Raw genomic sequence first — 24236 nt, 5'->3', positions numbered from 1 at the left:
TAATTAAACTTTATCTTGCCCTTTTCAAAAATCTGCCTTACCTTCTCTGTCACAACCACTTCACCAGGACTCTGCCCTGAAGGCACTGCATGTGTATCAGAACATGTTCAGCCCCATTGTCACCTACCAGCAAAACTTCAACCTCGGCATTGAACCTCCAGCCCAAACTCTCAACAAAAACGTTTACCGAAATTGAAAACTTTCATCTGTGAGAGACCAGCCCAGCCAGCCAAGCTGGGAGAACCGAAGAGATCATCCAGTGAGACAGGACAAGAATGAAAATAGTGTTTTTAATATCATTTACAGCAAACTTACAGTATGTATTTCACATCACATATTTCTAAACTGCTCATCTGGAAAATATAAGCTGCAAAAATACAGAACACAGTACTCAAAATATATCGAGCATGTGGTTTCTCTTTCTTTTTTTTTTTCCTTTTTTTTTTTTTCCTTTTTTCTTTTTTTCTTAATCAATTGTACAGTGAAACATTTCCTTTTTCCAAACCAAGTTTTGGTTTATTTTGGAAGTGCTGTTAAACATCTGCAAAATTACCAGCAGTCAAACCAGCACACTTCAAAGACCTCTCCAAGGATCACTTTCCCTTGGGAACTGTATAGGAAGACTAACCTACAGCCCAAGGCAGGGGCAGAAGCATGTGGGCTCATCCAGGTCCCGTGGACGCTGCTACAGACCATCTGTGGAGATGTCCTATGCAGGAAGAACCTTCTACACATACAACCTCCCACAAATGCTGCTCTGCCCAGGTGACTATGAAGAACAGCAATGGTGTGAGGGTCAAACACCACTGACTGGTCTGGTACGGAGGCAGGTAGATACTCCTCCAATATCGTGGACCCAGCACAGAGCTCTGTGGGGGAGTTTTGAGCCATAGACGTGACAAACTACATGGGGTGGTCTTGTTTCTCCAACAAGACAATCCATGTGGAAGCACCCTCCATACACTGATGGAAGATCACATCCACACACCAGCTGCAAGCACTTGACAGAAAAATCCTGAGCTTCTGAAGCCTGGAGAAACTCTCACTAACAACACAGTTAAGTGATGCATCAGGATTTGGAGGGCACGTAGCAGACCTGCCTCGCTGAAATGTATTAATTCTGTTACTACACATGGAGAAACATGAAGATAGAGAAGGGAGTGGGAGTAGGTTAAGGAACAAAGTTCCCAATATTCTTATTATTTAAAAAAAAAAAAAAAAAAAAGCCCCTCAATGTTCGCCGGAGCCACAGAGGGATCAGCTGGTTGAGTTAAGAACAGAACTTCTTTCCCAAGCTGCTCTCAAGTTTGCTCAGCTGTAGCTGCTGCTAAGTGATCTCAAGGGTAGAGAATAATCAGGTTCCAGGTTACATGGGCAAGGCATATGCTGCTGATCAACCTGGTCATCACGAAAACAAGCAAAGATAAATCAGCCAAACAAAAACCTTGCTTTTTCTCCGTCATGAATGAAGCACGACCAAGGACTGGCTGGGCAGTACTATGGCTTTTGCTTATAAACCACTTCAGCTCAAGAGCTGCTCTCCTCCTGTGTATTTAAGCGGCCCCAACTCTTTCCACGCTGAACTGGTTTTCATATGGTGCTCAGGTCTCATCCATACAGGGCAAAAGGAATTTTAGAATAGTCTTACTGCAAATATTTCCCATCTGATGACATTTATGCATTTCTAGCTCACATGACCCCAAATGCCCCCACGCCTGGAATGTGATATAAGTACATACAGCAGGAAAAAAACCCAAACAACCAAAACAACACATTTCTGCAGACTGCATTTGTCTTGTATCAAAATCCTAACAAACACCACATTTATTGTACTTTATTTACACGGTAGTCATGTATAATATAATACAATACAGCGTTCCATTTGCAGTGGTAGGCACTATGGGTTTTAAAAGGTCACAGCTCTTCCCCTGCTCCCACCCCCACCCCTCCTCCCTACAGACGTGGTACCGAAGCGAACCAAGAGCTCCCTTCTGCGCGGTCCCAGCGCTGCTGCAGTTTTCCACCGAACCCTGCTCTGAGATGGCTCCTTCCCAAAAGTAGGTGATGGGAGCTGCTTTCATGTGCTAACATGGAGACTCCCAAACCTGGGTTTGGGATAGACCATTGGCAACCCTTAACATGTGTCAGGGACAGTTATATATAGCCTCGTCACCATGCTTTGCACTGAAAACACTGTGAAGGCAATGTGGGGCTGCAGGCGAGCTACAGACCTCTGAGCACAGCTTATAGGCCACCTGCGATCGTCAGAGCACAGTTTTGGTCCTACTGCACGTAAGACTTTAGGGAAATGCCTGCGAGTCTTCAGGAGGGATCGTCATCCTCCGATCAGGCAGAAAGCATCACGGGTGAAGAACAGGGGTCATTTCTTACTTTCAAGTTCGCAAAGTTAAGAGTTGTGAGGCACCAAAAACATAGCACTGAGATGCAGCTTACATTGAGGAGTAAATGCACTGCATTGTGCGATGCCATAATGCAAAAGAAAAGGGTTTTAAAGGGCTAAGATAGCCATGGCAGGGAAAGATGCCTTTCGCTGTCCTACCAACTGGCATTTTAATTGGGAAGAACCAAGATATGTTAGGCCATATGCAACTCTCCAATTCCCGAGAGACTTTTGCTTCTGATTTAAGAGCTGTACAAACATTGCAAATAAAATTTGCACCACCTGCTTCACCTTAACAGCAATTTGGTTTTGTCTGGGTTCATACCCTTCTCGTGTTTGCTCTCAGTAATTACTCAAATGAATGCATTAACCGGTAGGAACACTGGGAGAGGCTGAGAATTTCAAGCATCTGTGAGACAATATTCCTGGAAAGTGGATTATGAGTTGGAAGCCAGTACTTTGGCTGTCCTGGAGTGGCGTATGTCCAGTGGCACTCTGCCCACTGGCACTGAGCATGGATCCTCTTACTCAATTCCTAATCACATACTTTTGAACAAAATATTTGTACTGATGAGAAAATTCCAGCTTAGGGAACTCAGGGAGCAGAAATATCCCCCATGATTTCTATGTCTAGTCAGAACAAACCAACGTGTATGAATTATAAGAAAGCTCTTCCAAATCCCTCCAGACCACAGATGATATGCAGAAATGACCTTGCAAATACACTGGAGGCATTTTCTTGGTTTCCTCAGCAATTCGCAAGGAAGAAATAAAAGGGAAAATTCATTTATGAAGTTGCTATAAATTATTTGCTGAGTTGGACTTGACAAGTTTCTTATTGCTTTCTGCCATCTGCAGACACCAACTTTGTGTAGAGCAAGCCCAGCACTACAAACTGTCAGGGTGTTGCTAATGTTTTCCTTCCTAGGGCGTGACACTCTGCTCTGCTGCACTTAATCAGAAGAAAGTGGGGGAAACATCTCAAACTGATAGTATCCCAAAGACCCCATCCTTGCAGTCACTCCATTCATCAAGCAAGTAGAGACTGAAGCAAAGTTTTGACAAGCAAACCAGCATAAACACTATGCACATCCCACCCTTGCAGCCATCTAAATGGATACCTTCATCCACATGGCTTCTCCTGAATTCCCTGTGTCCTTTTGGGATGAAAATATGCTCATAGCTGAGCAGTTGTGGCAAGACTGAAGCTGAAAGAAAAGCGTTCCCTGTTCATATTCTGTCAAAGAAAACATCAGTATTGCTTCCGAGTATGCAGAGCCTCCTTCTGCTCCACCAGATTCAGGGAACAGACAATGGCCAAAGATTTTACTTGGCATCACTAGTTAATAAAGAAGTACCTAATGCCTAAGAACTGCTGAAAGGCCATTTTTCAGCAAAGCAATTGTATTAAGACTCAGATTGGCTAGAAATGTCAATGGAATGATAGAAAACATCATTTGCAGCCTAGAAGGAATAGATTTAGTGTATAAAAGCAGAACAAACTATAATATTTTGAGCATACATAATACTAAGTGAAACCTGCTGGCATCCCAGGCAAATTTAAATGCCGCTCAATAACTCTGAACATCTCGTATTGACTCTGCAGAGCCAAGCTATGCTTTGCCATTGGGAGGATGGCAGAACTGTGGCTGGAAAAAGGAAGCTGACGGTCACTTTGGAAGAAATGCCCACAAGCCATGGGTCTCAGAAAGACAGGGCACGCAGGTCTCTCCAGGAGCACGGAAGGGTGGATAATCCTTTCAGGGAGTCCAGGGGGCTCAGCCACAATGCCCCAGTTGTTCCCTTCCTCTCCAGATCAATCTCAACCATCAGATAACTGAACTGAGCCTAGCTCATGCTAAAGGCTCCCATCACACCATTGCCCATCTTAATAAACTGCTGCCGACATTCACACCAATTGTTGTCTTGGCTGCCTGTCTCCTGGAGTTGCTGCCAACAGAAAAGGCAAGTCACAGAAGCAGCACGGGATGTTCGGAGAGGTGAACTCAGATTTGGGCAAGAAAAGCAAAAATGCCAAACATAAATGGGAACAGGGCAGTATTATTGCTTATATTCAGGGGTGCTCTGCCCTACACACAGAAAGCCTGTGAACTTTGCAGGCATTAATCAGATCTAGAGAGCAAACAACAACAAACCTGCTTTTGCCTGCAAAGACAGTTCACATGAAATTAGGGGGATAGATGAGCATGGCTGTGTCTAAAGGCAGAGTGGGAATAAGTCTGGAAACCGTTGTGAATAAAGGAACAAAGCTGTTACCGCATCAATCCAGTGAAGCATTTGCATCTGTCTTTAATACCGACAATTCCCCATGTCACCTGCCAAGAATAAAACATCACATCAAGATTGTCCAAGTCTTAAGAAAATACTGAGCCCAACACACCCAGCTGTGACAAACTCTCACATGGCAGCGACAGCCGCGGCTGACTCGGGGGCTAAAGCTTCACAGTGCTGGTAGCCGTCAGGCTGTCTCAGGTTTGCTGTGGAGTGAAACTGCTGGTTGTGAGATGGAGTCACCTTTCTGTCTCCCAGGACCTCATTTACTGGGAAAAAATATGTATCTGACCGAGACAGAAAGGTAAACCTGAAGTACATTGCCTCCAACAGCAATGCAATGAACATAAAACTCTGATGGGTATAGGAGAACTCCAAATCTCATTCATTCCCTTAATTTTTATTCCCCCCACCTCCCCCCAGGATAAAATGTCAATGCATCTCAGCCATTTGGAAATACTCCAATCACTTTCCAAATGTCTGCAGACCATCAGTTCAACTCTGAAGCATTTTGAAGCATAGCTAACAGCTAATTGAAGCTAATTCCTCTCTGCATCTTTCCCTTTTCACCTTCCCAGCAAGGTGAGACCTGGCTGAGATCAACAGTAGCAGCACCGAGTAGTTCAGTGGATCTCACAGGGGTATGGCAGTGTGAGGCCCCTATTAGTTGAATTCCCCAGGAATGGAAGGTTTGTCTAGATAATTCAAGTGATGGCCCTTTCGGTCCCACTGCACATTCAAGATGTGCTGGGCAAAGTCAGAAAAATGTATGATTTTATTATGTATAAAAAGGTTCTGAAAATGCACCCCTTGTTAACAAGGATGCAAAGAAACCAGTTCTAGTGTCATCTGCATCAGTTTTAGATTGGGGTCCCCTTTTGGTTCCACTGGGGCTACACCAAGGTGGTTATCTGTGCAAGGGAAAGGAAACCCCAACCTGAAGTCATGCAAGGCAACTGGACAATCCCACAGAGACTGCTAAATGTCAAGTAGTTTTATTTTTTCAAACATCCCATTCCTTAGCAGACGGCCATGCAGGGAACACAGTGCTTGGAAATGTCAAAGTAACATTTCTGCTGAGGCGGAGGTCTCAACAAAACCCTGAATTTCAATGCCCCTGAATATGGAGAAAAAATTTCCAACATTAGATGCGGACTGCACAGCTCAGACCATGCCCCTGTTCCCACTGCCAGGAACGGGCATTTTTCCACCTCCATCCTAGTTCTTAAGTTTCCTGCATGTTTAAGGCAGTTGCAGGATGGAAGCGAAGTGCTGACAGGCGAAGGCCCATCCTGCTATTTGGGAAGCAGGAGGATGTCTGAGACTCTTCATTTGTAATTCTATAGCAAAAATTGGGTCGCCGGCAAAACTGGCTTGTGATTTTGAAATCAGAAAAAACAAAGAGCCTGCTGGGATGGATGAAAGTTTTGGTCTGTGTGTTTTCTTTAAACTAAAGCTCTGTTCTTGAATCTGTACCAAAGCACTGACAGTAAAGCCCTTCACGATGCAGGCATCAGATACATCCTAAAAAAAAAAAAAAAAAAAAAAAAAAAAAAGACTGGGATGGGGAGAGAGCTCTTCAGAAGTCACATTATCAAAAGAAATAAAACCTCCATCATGCAGGAATTTAAACTACAGCTTAAAAATAATGTAAGTAATCCCATTCAACTGCATCTCCCATACCTAAGAGACAACATTAAATGAAAAAAAAAAAAAAACCCAAAAAAACCCAAACATTAAGTGCCCTGGAATCCTGTTTCTGTAACTCCAGTCAAGGGGGACTTTTGACTGTACTGACAAACCACAGCTCTTGAACACTGGGAATTTGTTTTGCATCATGTCAGCGTGCTATTCTCCTTCACCTTGGACTTTCAGAGGGGAAAAAAATGAAATTGTGAAAGACGTTATAGAATTTCAAGCAATCAGGCTTTTAGAAAGGTTCTATTCTGTGACATTTGTGTTCGAGTCTGAATGTGTGTGTATAGTGTAACATTATGAGCTAACATTTGAAAAGACAGCAGTCTAAGTAATAAATTTGCAGAATGAAGAGAACTGTACAGAATGATTTCAAAGGCTTATACTTGACAATTATACATATTTTATGAGACTGTTATGCACCCTGTGCCTTTTTAAATTCATTGTTTTATGGATGCAGTATCTCTGTTTTAGCAGACAGGATATACTAAACCAATCTAATGGTCTAAAAAGCATCATTTACCACCCAACATAACAATGGCACTGCATCGCTTGATAACTTTTTTTTTCCCTTCAACTCCATTAATCAAGTGATTCTTAACATGGCTGAAACCCAAGAATCAAATATCTGCAGTTACAATATTTGTCAAGTATTTGGCACAGTGGAGTTTATTTGATACACCCCCCCCCCCTTTTTTTTCCCGCCTTATTGTTGCCAAACATAAAATGCTGTGCATAAATTAAACACACATGTAAAGTCAGTCAAGTGGAAGCAGTTTGATACCCCACAGCCATGTTTCAATGCCTAGGTAAGAGAAAAGTCTGCTTAAAAGGTGTTGAACATGAGTGGCAAGTTATCAACCCTGTGTAATTGTGCCAGCTCTGGGGTGTCCACCGCCAGCAATGGACAAGGACTTAGGGAAGATCAGCCTCTCCACCAGCTGCATGGAAGTGATGTCCAGCATTCGGTTCAACATGCCAGGTTACTTCTCTAAACATCTGCAAGTTCACAACAGCTTCAAAATACAAACAAAAAAAGGAGCTTTTTGATTACAATGCTAACCCTTAAAACCCTTCTGACATTTCGTCCATTGGAAATGGGTCTGGTTCCTGGGGAAAACTCATCAAACGCAACCAATTTGTATTGCTTCCCAGCAGGAGTGTTTTGGAAAAGAAAAATATGCATGCAAAATAAGCCTGACCCCATGCTTCTTGAAATCAGATGAAAGCTTACCCATGATTTTTGCAGATTTAGACAAGACTGCACTGCAAAAGCAAAGCCAAATCTCCTCCTGCATGGGTGCCTCTTGAGGATCTCAATGAAAATTTCAGATGCTGGCCAGCCTCTGCTCCCATAACCCAGCCTTCCATAGGAACACTATTTGCACATCTAAGGGCAAAAAGGTGGCCTCCAGGAGGGGAGATTATTCTGCCTTCCTCACACGGCTTCCACTGAAGTCAGTGGAATTTCTCAGGTGAAAAAACAGTAACAGTTGTGAGGGCTGCAGGATTAAGGTCAGTATTCCTTTCATCTTGTACACGTACACACACACACACACACACACTTTAAAGAAAACATCCGCCACAATTTCTAGATTGCAAATTATATATATATATATATATATATCTTTAAAAACTGGAGAGAATGTAAACAGCCTCTCCATATATATATGTATTCACTGAGTCACACAGAATATGAAAAAACTATATTATGTAAATCATATTATCTATAATTCTCCAACTGACAATTGTTTTTATAGAGACACAGTGCATTCGTTCTCTTTTTTAGAAACATATTATGTGTCTTCATTGGCTTGGTAGCATATTAGAATGAAGGCGTATGGATAAAAAATGCAGAGGATTAAACAAACCCCTTGAGTCACATTATGTTTGGGTGAATTAGAGGATCCTTCCCCAAACTAGCATAAATAAATCCTCCCTATGGAAAACTGTCAGCGATTTAAGGGTTAACATAGATTTGAAAATAATTTTTTTAAAAAAATCTTATTAGAGGATTACACAGACAAGTACTTGGAATTCATCCCTCTTTAAAAATGACAGCACGTTTGGCAAGTGTGAGCAAATGTCTTGAACTTTACTGGGTTTGAGAGATCTGAGCACAGCTATTCACAGACAACCACAAAGCTGCAATCTGCGAATAAGCCTCAGCTGGAAGGACTTGGATACCTCTGACAGCACTGCTCGCCACCTGGAAGGTTTCCAGCAGCTTTCAAGGTATTTATCGTGGACTCGTGGCTGGTGACAGTGTGATGGTGGAACAACTCCAGCACCGCTCCCTCTTTGCCATCACAGAGTGCAGCGGGCTTGAATAGCACCCAGACCGGCTAATCCTTCAGCCCACACTGCAGGGCTCCATGTATCCCTGGGACCCTGTTTGCAACCACAAATGCCTCTTCCGGCACTGCTGTTATCACCTTGCTTTTTCTATGCCTTATGCCCAAGCCTGTCCATTTGCCAAGCTTTCCGATGAACCTTTGCAGATGCCCTTCTTGGAAGCTCGTACTGTCATCAAAGGGGCTGGTACCCAGCCACAGCGGCTCCATCACCCCGCAGGATGTCACAAACGATCCCATTAAAAGATGCTGTTCTCAAGAATCCTGGCTGGGTCTGACTTTGAGAAAAAGACAAGAGTTTCCTGCGTTGCCATTGTTGTTTTGCAGTTGTGTTTCTTCATTCGTGCTCTTCTTGTTTTTATTAAAAAGGACCCTTGTATTATTAATATAGTTCACCCCTCCACAGTCACTATAAAACAGACTCCATATTTTCACACCACTCATGATCTTCAAGGTTATAGATAAATTTTGTCCTATGTGATTGATTTTGGGGCACCGAGTCCCGCCCCAGATTGTCTAGGGTGAGAGTAGAGGCAAAAAACTCACTAGTGCTGAGACCACCTTCGTGGTTCTTGATATATCTTTTATAGTTTTTCCTCAAGCACTGCCAGGTGGTTGTATATAAGATGAATGCAAATGACTTCAGGGCTATAGCAATACTAACATACAGGTATCTATAGACCACGTTGTCGTACAGCGCGCAGGCTCCTTGCTCGCCACAGAACGTGCTCCAAAACAGGCATGTGGAGTCAATTCCAGCCCCAAAGATCAGCGGAGGTGGGATAAAACCTGTCAAAATAAGAGAGACAAATCATGCTTTTATGATCCTTATGATAAAAGAGAGAGGATATGATTGCAGTGAATGGAGAGGATACTTTATCAAGGTTAATGGTCCCAGCTGCAGCCTGTGATTCTAATTTTCTAAGTTCTAAATCAACCTAAACAAAGTCTGTGGATAAGTTTTTAGCTTGGACTCAATGTCTATGGAAGAGATTCCTGCTGATATCAACATGCAGGAAGGATTTTACTCAAGTTTAAGTGGCTTTTATTAAGCTTCTCATTTGCCTAATGAGACTGAGTGGAGGGGTAAATGAAAGAGGAGAAGGACAGCCTTGCTGCATTCTGTTTAGATCCTGGTAATTCTGCACTCTGGGGTGCTCACCTGAAGGATGCCATAGCACTCCAGTTCAGAGCCTGAAATCAGCTGGGGCACTGAGATCTACTTTTGGACCTTTCCCTGACACAGGTGAAGGTTTTCTCTGAGTCTAAGGAAAAGAAATAATGGCCTCTAATAGATGCCAAAGATTAAATCTGAAAAGAAGGGAAAATTTCTGTGCGCCGTTAAATGAAATATCACAGCAGGATTCTCCCAACGCAGCTAACTACTGATGAGTGTTTCTCAATCACAGTTTGCAGCAGAGCTGCAATCTTAAAGCAGAGTGATCACTCCAACCTCATTTAACTAATAAAGGCAACGCTTTGCTTTTCTACTTTTCCCCTTCCTACAGGGACATTGTCGAGGCCCCTGTTTCACGCTGCCCCAGCAGTGGTTTGGACATCCACATTGCAACTTTGTACTCCCCAGCCAGCACACGTGCACCAAGCATGCAGCAGCCAGAAGAAAACGTGGATGTTCTACACAACGTAAACCATCTCTCTTCCTTCTTCTATATTTACAGGGGGACACTGGAAGCAGATAAACCCTGGAAAAATCCTGATGGGTTAAACCACTGCTGTGGGTTAAGACAGCAAGCAAAGGAGAGCACTGCATCTACTGAAATCCAACAACAAACAGGCACAACATACCCTCGACAGTATCACTGCATCCATAGGTGCTGTAATGCCTGAGACTCTATAAATACACATGTAGACAGACACAAGGACTGCAGTTTCTAGACAGAAAAGTGTTTAATCTTGGATACAGTTTCATCATTAACCTGGATTTCCAGGCTTAAAAAAAATACCTTCCTTCAGCTTGTCATCAGCAAAATAGTGACATCCATGACATGTATCCTAAGACTACAAATAACTTGGTTGTCTTTACTGTTTCCTGTGGTAACCGAGATCTCTTTATTTTATTTTGTTGATGACTAGAGCCTGCAGATTTTGTTTGATCTTCCTTACATGTTAATAAATGCAGGAGTTAAGAAAGGCTATATGGGCTTTTGGTATTCATTTTAACCAGCCATTAAGAGCACAAATGTAGTAAACAAAAAACAGATGATATAAAGTCAAGACAATCTTTTTGCTAGAAACACTAGCTCTAGCCATCACATCTAAAAACCTGGTTCTGGGAAAATGTCAGCGCCAGCCCTCTGTTCGGCATTTCAATGACTGGGCTGGTTCTGCTTCTAAGTTAAAGATGCTTTTTTGTTGAAACATGTGGACAACTACACACTTAACCTAGAATTTAAAAATTCAGCTGGGCTCCTGCCAGAAACAAGCAAAGAGACTGTGCTGCTGAAAGCAGGTTGTGTGCTTCAATGCTGCACTGGTGCTGGATGCCACCTAAGCGGGTAACATCCAGCTGTGGCGGTGAGCAAGGAGGCAGGAGGGGCACGCTTTCTGCATTTGGATCATAATTTTGAGGTGTGAGCTCCTACTGATTAACATGCCGAGAGATCCTGAGACAAAGCTTTGAAGGTCTACAGGCTGAACTTCGGAGGGCTGTCATCCCCATCTGCTGGCTTTAGCTGGCTTTCCAGTATTTCAAGATAATTTGGCCTGGAAATTGCCCCTCATAAGACTTGAGGAAGGACTTGTTTTCATTGAACGCCAAAGCTTTACCTATATGAATGCAGGCACGGATGTGGAAACCTTAAAGAGTATTTCAAGTCATTTTTACCAGAGGAGAGGACAAAAGACTCATAGGAGCAACCTGGTGTCTAGACCCTCTGAGACAAGGGAGTTAACGGGTTGCACCACAGATTGGGAAGTCCTTCTGAGAGAGAAACACTGTTGGTTTTTTTCATGTTGGAAGAAGAGAGGTAAAAAAATGGGCTTGTAGGAAAAACAAAAGCAAGTGCCTCAGTGAGTGAAGGCTTTGCTAGGATGCACGGTGAACACCATCCAGAAAGGATGCATTCAGGATCTTACGAGTCTAAAACTCTTTGCCAGCCCTGACACTTCCACTCCAAATCTTTGGTTCCAATGGCATTGCTTTAATCTCTTCTCTGAGAAACTGTAGTAATGTTTTTATACGAAGACACTGTTACACTGCCCTCTCACAGCAGAATTCCTACGGAATAAGACAATACATCCAGAGGATACTGGGATTCAGTCATGTTTCATGTTATTACAGTGAATATTAAAGAGATTCAATCATGTTTTACCTCTTACTGCAAAGTGTTGCAAAATTTTCTGCTATATATATATTTCACTGCTGAAACTGTAGGGTTGTATAAAAAAGCTGCTTCTGTCTTACTGAAATCTATTAGCTACGATTGCACCTCGGGGTCTCATACCTCCTATATTTAATACTCTCCTTTGGTTCAAGAAGCAGCTATTATCACTGTCTTCTTAAGTCAAAGCTTAAAGGTGAACTGAACAGCTTTTAAAATAAATCAGTAAAGCTATTCTCAAACCTCAGGTTGTTACGGGCAAGATTTGGATACCCTTGTTCATATTGAAAAGCACCTTTCGCTTCATTTTCTGTGGGTTCCAGCTACGTTGCTGATATGCTTCAGGATGCATTGTCTTACTTCATGGGAATTCCTTAGTGGCAGAGCAACATATAAAGATTTGAGTTTGAATTCTTACTTTGGCTTCTTTATTGGAAGAAAAAGATATATTCAACTTAAGCATACATGTCTGAGACTGGTTTTAGAGGAATTCAGCATGCTGCTATCTCAGGGGGCTTCTCTTTTTTGAAAGCAAAAAAAGAGAGAAAATCTTCCCCCCCTTAAACACTTTTTCCTTTGGAAACAATAGCCCACAGCCACCCTCTTCACACACTCACCTCTTGACACTCCATATTCAGCCAGCGAGAGCTGAAGACTGGCCAAAACCTGAGAGCAGCAGCAACAGCTAAAGAAAATGCTGCCTTTGCAAGGCTTGAACCAGAGCTGACCCAAGGCAGCCCAGGCTTCCCTTCGAGTTAGCTGAGCTCTCGATAAGGTTACTTGATGGAGCTCTCTGTACGACTGCAGCTGCTTCACCAAAAACAATGAAAATCTAATTGGCTTTATCGCAAACTGGTCTGGGACCACCATTTCCCTTTCAGCTAATGGGGAGTAAGGTGTTAGAAGAAACAAGTAAATAAATGAGGTCACTTATTCAAAGCAACGTATGGTATTGTACTTCTGGTCCCATACTTCCTAGTGTCTTGCTGTAGCCTAAGAGATGGCACTTGATGCTCCAGCTCACTCCTTTGAGACTGGGGGGGCAAGCAGGGAAGGTACTGCCCATGCCTTGCTGAAAAAAAAAAAAAAAAAAGTTCCATCCCCACAACATGCAGAAACCCTGTGGATGAGATGGACCCACACAATGATGGATCTGAGGATTTTGCCCTGAACTATTGAGATTAACGAGCTGAAATATAGGAGTTATCTCTTCAAAAGGGAAAAAACCCTCCACCCAGAACCAAGAAGCAGCTAAACAGACTAAAGCCTAGCGTGTTCCTTTTAATAAATACCAGTATGAGAAGCACATACTGGTCCAGAGGAACAGCCATATGCATTTTAATGGCATATTAACCCACTGAAGGGTACAAGGACTCAGTCTGTCTCATTTTACTGTTCTTCCTTCTGAGAGACCCAAAGGAAGGGGCAAATACACCATGTAACACAGGTCCTGTCCCTCAAAAAAGGATAAAAATACATATTCCTCTACTTCAGCAATGCGGAATACAGCAGTAATTTTGCAAGCTGCTGACATGTTAATAACAGCTATAGAAGAGTAACCGGCTGCATGGGACCATGGCAGAAATGGTCAATTCTCATGCAAGACCACATTTTCTTCCATTAGCACAATTCAAATGGCAGGAAAAGTGCCTTCAAAAGCCTTAATGTGATATCCTTCATAGAGAGAGCTTGGACCCTGTTGTGTCAGACCTCACTCATGACAAACACAGCACCGCATGGAGTAGAAATCAACTTCTGCACGTTTTCTGTGGGGGAGGAAACAATGCGAGAGAAAGGACAGGAAATTTTTGTACCTACCTAGCAAACGGAGAAGCAGGAAAAGCACCCCCAAAGCGTAAGACTTGAGTTCAGGGCTCACGGTTCTGTAGGGAGGAGGGAGGAAGAAAGTGAAATCGTTTCTTCTTGTTCTGCTTTGATTAACACACCCCGTGGCCATTCTGTGCTGTAAGCCAGGATGCCACCACCACCTCTTCAAAAAGTCATTAATGGGGTTTTTCTTCTCCCTTCGTCTGAACTGCCTACAGCCCCAAAAGTAATTGCATTGGTGACAGGTTCAGGAATTTAGCTAAGTCATTAATAACAGCAGCTAATCTTGTCATAGGATGGGGAAAAATGAAATTCCTATCCCAGTAAATCACCATTTACAAGCTCCCCATCACGCTTTCAAGGCTCCAGATGATGAGAATCGGAGGGAGAGAAAACTTTTTGTTCTGCAACTTCCCAGACTACTGGGAACAAGAGACAGAAGGACGATGGACCAAAAGGTTCAGTCAGCCTGTTAAATCAAGCCTCCAAAAGGAAGTGTCAAGAAGACCAGTTTTCATGGGCATGAGTTTAGCTTGCAATTTTTTTTTATGCCTGGCAGACAATGGTTGCACTGCCTTTTGCTACAAACACAACCCACTCTATCACATTAGTGTTATCCTTCAAAGGTGCTTTAAAAAGTAATTCATTGCATTCTAATATGCTTCACTCAAGGATGCTACTGGCTAAAGTCATCCTCCTGGGGTAGGCTCTGCAAAGCCTTTGGAATGTCAGAAGCCGTTAATTTGGTCTTAAGTCTTATAATAGCATTTTATTTCCCACAGTATATAAAGGCTGGGGAAGCAGGACAGTGATCCCCCTATGAATAGATTCATCACACAAGGGAACTTTAAAGGCCTAAGCTGCCTCTTCCATTAACTCCTTACAGAGGTCTGCAGGCAGCACTGCTGGTGGCATCCATGGTGGCAGTGGTGGTCCTCTGTATAAATACACTGGAGGGGCATCACACAACACCTATACAACAGCCAGAAATGGCAACAGGTTTTAAGTTAAGACCGTTCTGATCACCTGCCCTCATCTCAAACATTACACAGCCCACGTAACGCTATACCACGACTCCTTTATGAAGCCTGTGACCTCTGGATGAATTTCAGCAGAGTTTTCAGGCAGACTCCCAGGCTCAATATAAAGCCTTTATGCCAGGAAGTATCTACCCTTGGAAAAATGTCCCAGTGGTTAACGACTTGGCTCAAATACAGTTCTACAGTTGGGTGGGAAATGAAGGAAACGGAGTATTAAAGTTTATTTTATGGAAAAAAATAGGTTATCACATGAAATATTTATAGTGGGTTTTCCCTTGGTGCTGGTGTCCTTCCATCCACTATTTGAATTTCAGTACAAAGTTAATTCCCGTACTTAAGGCGGAGAAAAAGTTGCCACCTGATGACAACTCCTTTTCTCACTGACTACAGCAGTGAATAAATGATTGCCTAGACAAGACATCTAATTTGTAGACACTGAAGTTCATTTTAAATTAACCATACACAGGAGCTGCTGATGCTACTTGTCACTGCCACGGACATCAGGGACAAGTCATAAGCCAAAATTTTCTTCTAGCAATCCAAGATGGCAGTTGCAAGACAGCACGAAGCGGTATATGGTGAAAAGCTCTCTCCTGTGCATTTTAGTAGCTATCAGTGATTCTAAGGGGAGGGGAGTTACTAATTTGGATGTGTGAATTGTTTATTTCCTACAGCTGTGAGCTGAATATTTTTAATATTCCCTTTACTTTTCTTATTCCCTTCTATTCTTCTTCCTGGTTGGCAACTGGCTTATCTCATTTCAAGTCGACACTAAGATGTCTCCATGCAGGATCCTACAGGTGCTGGCAGCTCCCTTGAACAAAGAACTCTTCAAACTTCAAATTACTTTTGCCACAATATTTATCATGAGAAATTTGATTTCCCTTTAGCTACTGTAGATGCAAAGAGAGAAATGAACTAGTAGGTGGAATATCTCATTTCGTCTCCTGCAGGGAGATATGCCCTCACAGAGCTGTTCTGTCCAAGATCCACTCAAGACTGTGTTTCTAATACAGACCTTATTGATTGAATTTTATTGGAATTTTCCAAGCAGCAGAATGGATCTGCTATTTATGCCTCTGGTTATTATTCTCAGTAAGTGACAGTCGGGACAGATAAGTAATACTGGATAAACGTGGGCTTAGAAATACATGTATATCATCAGGTGAAGTGTTCCCAGTGTCTGGAAATAACACAAGGTCAGTTATTTGAGAAAGTTACCTTTGCCCACCTATTCATGTCGGTTCAACTCAGAGATGTCCTTCAGACTTTCGAGTTCCTTCTGTTCTTGGACTTGCTCCAGGGTGCCAGAAGTTAAACTCTAGCCAGGGGGATATTGACCAAAGCTAGTCTTTGCCGCAGCCTTTCATTTTTCCATGATTTCCGTTATCTCCAAGCCACCTCTAAAGCTATCTTATTAAGCTGTTACATGCTGAGAACATGGGGTTGCAATTCTGCCCCTTTCCTGATGCAGTTTTCACATGCTTACTACCGGGACTAGAACCTGTATGTCTGTATTTCCCTTCCCATACTAACCCCAGCCTTGGTAAGAACAAGCCTGCCACCTTTCTTGGCAGCACTCCTGCAGGGACCTCCTTGGCTTGCAAGCCCGGTCCCTCCTCACTCCCATTTTACCAAAGCTGTACTCAAGCAATTCCTGTTTCTCTCTAGCAAGTCAGCACTGCAGGCACTGAATTCAGTGGTGTCATGCCATGGACGAACCAGGCGCTACCAAGCTAAACAGTGGCTTAGAGAGAAAATGATTTAAATAACACTTGAAACAACGTGGCTGAAATTCAGCCAGGACTGCTCGGGCTTTCACATCCCCAACTCCTGCCTGCATGTAAAGGCAGCAACATATGAGAAAGCCCGTGCCCATAGTTCCTCATTTGCTGAGGAGGTTAAAAATCTTTTGAAAATACAGGCAGCTCTTTCAAGGTGTCTCCACCAGGCAGTGCTTAGTCAAAGGAGGATTGGCTGATGGCTTAAGCGAGGTTCAGTCCAAAGTCATGGATCTGGGGACAGTCAGTGCAGCCCCAAAAGGCAGAGCCCAGGAGCTGTGCAGGACCCCCGGCTCCCTGCAGCTCCCAGCAGTACCCCACGGTCCCTCCAGCCCTGCTCCCACCCCAAGAGCAGCCCCTTACACTTATGGATTCCTCCTGGCAGTGGTCCTACCTGATGAGTATGATGACTGACGGTGTCTGCGCCATGGCCCCGATCATGCTGCAAACACACATCACGCAGAGGAATGTCAAGAAGGCCTCTTCGCAGCCGGGACTGGGGCATTTGCCAGGAACGACGGTGGCATTTTCAGCAGGGACCGAGGTGAGGCATGAACAGCCACTGAGGTTCTGCAGAGGAGCACAGGGGTTCAGGAGAAGGGAGAGCCGCAGCCCCCACCACCCGCCCTCTGGTACAAGAGCTTGCCAACAGCAACTCTGAATCCTCTAATGGTCAATTAAGTGAATCCTAAGTGCTTATTTGAGGGGGGGTTGGAAAGAATTTCACAGGTTCGTCAGCTCCGATGCATGCTACCAGCAAGGGAAAGCTGTCCCTTGGCTTGTTTCTTTTCTTCTGCTCCTTTCAAGTCTCTCCCATAAACGTCACTGCAACAAAATTATTACCAAGTTATACCCCTTTGGAGGAGAATAAAGAAATGATCTGTGTCCCTGCGACAAGGAAGATCCCCAAATTATGGTTGTAATTACTTTCTTATTTACCTCCGTCCTCTTGGCTGTTGCAATTAAACTGAAGTACATTAAAAGCAGGTAAATCTGCAGCACTGGTCTTGGCTGCAGGTTCAACGCCTGCTTCCAGCACCCTGAATCCCGGGAAGGAGCCACCCACGCTGGGTGCTGCAGCTCACCAAGAGTTGAACTATCACAGTTTGATGGCACTGACACTACTGGACTCAAGTACACTACAGGGCTAATGAATTACATCTGGTTCAGTGGGATTTGTGTTGAGCTAAAAGCTAAGTCAGTTGAGATAAACTTTATCAATATGTGATCAGAAGGAGGGAAAAATGACTGCATTTTCCTGTGATCTCTCCAGCAAGGGCAGGATGTGAAAAGAAGCTTTGTTTGCCAGTCACAGATTTAGGGATTTTTTTTTTTTCTTATTTTCCAGCTCACCCTCCTGAATTTCTGAGTGGGGGAAGTCAGTGCAATTAAGGCACACAATACTACCAAGAAATCCCTTAACGAATACAGAAATGATCATAAATGATTCATGGCTTGTCTTCATCAGCCTGCTGGGTTTGCAGATCACATGTTTGTAAGAGGAGTAACACCATAAAATAAAACATATTGAAAAACAGCTAAATCTCCTCCTCTTCCCCTCTACCATGTTCAAGCGGAAATTCCTTTGCTTTTCTGCTGGGTCCCCTTAGGACCATACAAAAGCACACTTTCTGGTTCACTGCCTCCAAAGATAAGGATCTGCGGGGATACAACTCCAGCCTTTCTGACACCAATCTCTTTCTTCCGCATAGAAGTCAAATGATTTTCTTCCAAATAAGCGCACAGAGGGCAAGAGAGACCGCAGTGCAGAACTCGAGGAAAGCTGGATTAGACATACAGGTGCCTTTCTGGCTGGCAAGTAATAATTAACATAACAAATTCCTGTGCTGTGAGTTAGAAGCTGCCACCTGAAGGCTTCGGTATGGTGACAATTAGCACCACTGCAGTGGTGTTTGCACAGAGACAACAGGAATTTGTAGTTCCTAGCTCTCACTGCAGTGCACTGCTAACAACCAGCTTGGACACAGCCCCGTGGATTAAAACCCATCTAAGTCCAGGAAAGTACATGCCTGCACTGAAATACCCTGGGACAACATTTCTATCATGGCAAACACACAGAACTGCCCCCTTATTTCCCATGGGTTCTTATCAATGGACAGAAAGTACCTGCTTTTGGCAATGGTGGGGCAGATTCTCCTGCCATTGGTGTGATTTTCATAAACCACGAGGCAGGTCCCTACCTTCACTGCCTGAAAATTTGCCCCTCAATCTGCTTTTCTGACCATTGTGCATCAAGGTGCTAGCCCAAAGCAGCGTGAGTAGTTTGTACCAACATCTGCTTGCTTAGTGCTGCATCTCATCCTTATCTGGGAGATCTTTGATCTTTTATTACTGATGCACTATACAACTCACAGACATCAAAAAAGGAAACATCAAAGATGGAGTGTTACCTTTGTCCTGTAGGAGGGGCAACTTTTTGCTACCCGTGCCAAATTGCTGTAGATTCCCTTGTCTGCAATCCCACCTCATCCAACCACACATTATCACAGTGTTCGAGGGCCCAGCAGCCTGCACACCCAGATCTTCTGTGTGCTTGTGAAGCTGCACAGATGCAGAGTTTCCACCTTTAACAGCCTCCTGAGTTTGGGATGATTACCTATGCAAATTACCCACGTTTTTAATTACTCATTTTTTTTAAACCCTGGCTCTGACAGGGAAGGGACAAGCTGGCACTTCAGTGCAAAGCTGTGAGATGCCAGCATGGTAATTCCAGGCATTCAGGCGTCTCCAGCCAAAAGGGTGTGTGAAGCAATGGCATCAAACAAACAAGATGCACAATCAAAGGCTTCATACGCAAGGGTCACTCCCAGGAATGGCTTGAAAGAGAAATTCCTGACAGTGCCTAAGCTCTGCCTATCAGCACCAATGCTCCTAGGGCTTTTTAGACAGATGCACCTCTGCAATCAGCTCAGTAAGAGAGAAGAAATGAAAAAGAAAATACTGAGCTACAAGTTGCTTTGAGAAGTTGTTCACAGAGGAAAAGCGGAGAGAGGCAGTCAGAGATGTCCAACGCAGTAAAGTTAAATAAAGCATTCAGAGAATTTTATGTCCCAGTAAAAGCAACCCTTGGCTCATCACGAGCATATAACATTCACAAGACCCTCTAGACAGGTCATTACCTGGATTATGGGTTTAAAACCTGGTTTGGCAATTTGGCTTTGCCTCAGGGCCACTGCATGGCCAAACTGGTCCATAATTCCTGATAATGCCCTTTCCAGAGGATGCTATTGCTTCACTAATTTGTGTCCAAGATGTTACTGCAAAAAAACAGTACAAAACAAAGCAATGGAAAAAAACCCAAGATGATGACGAGAAGGCAAAATAAGAAAGAATAAGTAAGAGTGAGGATGAGGGAGAGTGAGGTTTTTGCTCAGAGGTTTGCTCTTGCAGAGCAGGAGGTCAGGCAGCGGCAGACTGGAAGGGGCAGCAACTGAATTTTCATTACTGTGCTCCTTCCAGAGGAGCCAAAGCTTTGCCCTGCACAGCACAGCAAAGAAGTTGTTCCCACACTCCAGCCATGGACCACACTGGCTCTATTCTTGCTAAGGGCTCAGCGAACTGGTGAGACACTATTCTGTGTGCCCTGTACAAGCTGGCTTCTTGTTAAAATGATCATGTTGCTGCCCAGGTGTTGACTTCTTTCTTGTTGGGAGGAGGAGGAAGAGGGCAGGATGTAACACCTTTGCATGTGCCACACACTTGTGGGGTTGCTGAAAGCACCTCAAAACTGGTATTTCAAAGGGGTACCTACATCTCCAAGGCTGGAGTGGGAATAGAGGAGGGAAGAGGTTTAAGAAGGATGAGCTCCCAGGTCATCTGGGCTGTGAGGTTGCTCTTGCCAGCAGCAAACTTGCACCTCCTCTCACTGGTACTCGCAGGCGGCTTGTCTCTTTAAGGCACAAAGGGAGGTTTGATGTCTCCTTAAAAAGGAAGGATGAAGCGACGGAGGGATAACTGCATGTGGTGAGCACTGACGTTCCTGTAGCCACAGTCACTGTGACCAGGCTGACCTCCCACAGGCTCCACACAGGCAGTGTGACAGCAATGACCATGCCTAGCACAGCCCCAGGCAGGCAGCAAGGACTGCTGGGACCCCACCAGTTCCCACCCATGGAGCGGCAGGCACTCATTTTCAGGGTAACCCAGAAGACACTACCATTTCAGCAGCAAAAGTGGAAAAGCAGGCTTTTAAGATATTGCTAAAATTTCCCCATATCATCTTAACACATAAATGGTTTGGCCTTTAAGAGTTTTCTGAAGGAAATAAACTCTTAGATATGGAGAACTGAAAAATGCAGCATGTCTTTGGGATGGAGTCTCTGCTCCCTTGACAACTGCTCTTACTGCTGCCTCAGAGCAAAGCAGGGAAAGAGAGAGAAGCAAGAGGAGGGGAAAGCAAGCTTAAACAAGGGCGAATAAACTCAGTATCTGGTTGCATGTGCCTAGGAACTAGATTCAGGAAAAGAGCAAGAGGAAAAACAATAAAAGGATTAGGCAGGGCAAACATGGGCAGGTGGAGAAGCAGGGAGATGAGGAGCTGCAGGAGAAATGAGAAACTGGTCCCACAGCCTGGGCTAGCAAAGTCTCACAGAATATCTGGGTTCTGCCAGTGGACAACCATGCAGATCTCCTGTCGTGTTCCTTGCTTGTGTGCTGAGAGGAAAGACCAGAGGAGGAGGATGAGGATGGGAAATTCCATCCCACTCTGTGAGTGACCGTGGCAGATCGCTGCTGCAGTCAGGTGACATTTACACAACAGAGTGAAAACTGACAGTAGCTCAGGCCCATCTGAGGTATGAAGTTAGTTTTTGAGGCTGTAACCACTGCTCGCTGTAAATGAGCTACTCCAGCCGATACGCACTAACCTCACTCACTCATGCTCACAGGTGAGAGGTCCCGAGGAAAGCCCACTCACCGTGCTGCTGCAGCCAGCAAAACAGGCAGATAAGTATGTGACCCCATCTGCCCCACAGACTGGAGTGAAGGAATCAGTTTGGCATTCACAGTTGTTATTGCAGGGGGAGTATGGGTCCAGAGATGAGGTTGGAGTTGAGCTGTAAGAGAAACAGAAAGAGAAATTAATGGGCAGTGTGATAGTATCAGCCAGCATTTCCAATTGCTCCCACACAAAAATAGCTTTGAAGGCAGGTAGTTAAGGCAAACAAATTACAAAAAGCCCTGGGCAGGCTATCTGGGTCCCAGCCTCAAGAAATCCAGGCTACAACTTCTGCATGGGGTCAGAAATGTTATGGCCACTGTCCCTCTGCAACAGAGAATCTAATGCAAGGCTTGGGCTGCCTTGTTACCCCAATGAGAAGCTCCAAGGAAACCCAAAGAGATGCTGTGGAGATTGCTTTGCACTTTTTTAGAACAGTAACTGTGAGGAGCTGAGAGTTTGAAGTTGTCGCCTTCTAAAGAGTCACCACTGCATACCAAGGAGCATCAGAAAAGAAAATACAGAATAACTCTCTCCAAGTCCTGTGAATGCTACAGGGCACTGTGTGCCTCATTTCTCCCGTTAAAATGGGCCTGGAGCCGTACATACTCTTTCCTCACTGTATCTGAATTTCCAGGCATCTAAAACCTGGTTCTACAAATTCCCCTCAGGCACTTAAACAAATGCACAAAGCAGTGCATGTCCTTTGCTGCCAGGAGAAACCAGATGGTGTACTGGACCCAATGCTACGTAGCTGGTCATAGGTGCAGAATCAAGTCTGGCACCTTTCAATTCAGTTTGACCAATGCAGTAACGCTGTTGTTAGCTGCAGGTACTCAACTCGCACAGTGACAAGTGGCATGAAAACATTCCAAACTAAGAGCCCTGTATGACACTGCCTTTATATGCTGGCTCTACATGGTTGTCTAAGGGCCAGTGCTGCCTGAAGGCTGCCTGTTAAGGACAGTAACATGGCATTTATGCTGGTAAGGCTGTGTGAGACCTTGAAACTCTCTGCGGACTCACTTGTTTCCATAGGGAACAGTAACCCCTGCCACAGGTCCTGTGTCACATCCCAGGAACAGGAAAGACACGTAGCAAGCTGTGGACACCAGGTTCACCAGCATGGCCATCCTGATGGCTCCCAGAGCAGACAGGCTGAGCTTCTTCACCAAGAGGCCACCCAGGAATATGCCCAGACACGCACATGGGATTGCTGTCATTCCTGCAAGAAGAAAGATCAGTTAGCCAGAAGCGTGAGCAAGGCTCAGTGAACCACACTATTACAGCTTTTTACTTTCCAGCAGACATCTGTGCACTAGCATGGGGAAAGCTTGCAATGACCAACCGCTGGAGTAGCACCAAGCTGGAGCTGCCCAAAAAGAGAGAAATGGATGCAAATGTGTATGCTGCCTTGCACAGAGGAACTGGAATCTTCTTCCAGTTCTTGTCAATACTGGGGGGAGATGCCAAAATTGCTGAGGATGGCTCACCCTAACCTAAGCAGCAGCATCTCTAATGCTTCCTGCAACAGCTGGCAGACACATAAAGCTAAGAATTTTCTGAGGTGTCTAGAGGCTTTGAATGAACCCTGCTTGGTATACTTCACAGCAGCCTGATCTTCAAAGATTAGGCCATAGTTGCATTTGAAAATATGAAGTCTTCTTTAAAGAATCTTCTTAAACTGTGAGATGCAAAATCACTGCCAGAAGTGATTAACTTGCCAGGCACAGAAAGGCATCATCACACTAAGCTTGTCTGGGTTAACTCTTATCCCTTTGCTGCCAGTTATACTCCAGACTTTACCTACCTGGGCTAAGCTTAGAAGTGCATCCAAATGCTGGCATTTCTGGACCCCCATAAATACCACGTGGGAAATCTGGTAGCAACTTTGTTTAAATTAAACAAGTTGTTGTGAGGACTACGGATGTATCAAAGTCTCCTTTCCCACTGCTAGGTCCGAAGCAGGACGTGCTCTGGCTCATAAGTGATTCCCTCCTTGCTGACCATCCAGCTGTACTGACATGTTCACTGGCCAGGCATCTCCCACCAAACAGTATAGTGGTTTTCCTTCTCCCAGTGGGTCAACAGTGAAGTTGCTTTCCTTTGCCAAGGCTTTAATTTTCAGGAAAGATGGAAGAGCCTAACATCTTTGAGACCTCTGGCCTTCTGTCATATCCAACCAAAATTCAGCAGTGAGTTCCTATGTTGCCAGACAAGGCAAGATTGACTGCAGGGGATTGTTTCTTTTGGAAAACCAGACCCAAACCAGAAGGTATCAATGAGTTCAATGGGAAAATTAACTGTCAGGAGACCAGCTTGCAAGCCCCTCATTTTGGTATTAAGTTCCACGCATTTCATGATGTTCCCGTTTTTGACAGATCACTGCCAGCTGCCCATCTGGCGAGCTGTAGTTGTAGATCATCATCCAAGATCAACCAGTAGATATCTTAACTGGGTGCTGCTGAGAGAACGGCTGTCGTAAACAGATCACTGGGCCTGCTTAGGAATGAGCAGCAGGAGAAAACAAATTAAGATCCTGTGTGTG

At 44.3% G+C, this 24236-nt stretch overlaps 1 protein-coding gene across 2 annotated transcripts in view; it reads right to left on the bottom strand.

Moving 5' to 3' along the window:
• Positions 1-271: 271 nt before the first annotated feature.
• The window catches only part of SLCO3A1 (solute carrier organic anion transporter family member 3A1), a 152716-nt gene continuing 128751 nt past the window's right edge, over positions 272-24236 (bottom strand). For both annotated transcript variants that reach the window (XM_055815314.1, XM_055815307.1), the window contains exons 6-10: positions 22715-22913; positions 21668-21806; positions 17126-17301; positions 13902-13966; positions 272-9531 (exon numbers count right to left, since the gene is read on the bottom strand). In XM_055815314.1, the coding sequence (XP_055671289.1) occupies positions 9152-9531; positions 13902-13966; positions 17126-17301; positions 21668-21806; positions 22715-22913 (959 nt within the window). In that variant the 3' untranslated portion in view covers positions 272-9151. The remainder of the gene's footprint in view (positions 9532-13901; positions 13967-17125; positions 17302-21667; positions 21807-22714; positions 22914-24236) is intronic.

Source organism: Falco peregrinus, chromosome 1 (genome assembly GCF_023634155.1).
Source record: "Falco peregrinus isolate bFalPer1 chromosome 1, bFalPer1.pri, whole genome shotgun sequence".
NCBI lineage: Eukaryota > Metazoa > Chordata > Aves > Falconiformes > Falconidae > Falco > Falco peregrinus.
Note: the sequence above shows the minus strand (reverse complement) of the source record. Positions and strands in the feature narration are given on the sequence as shown.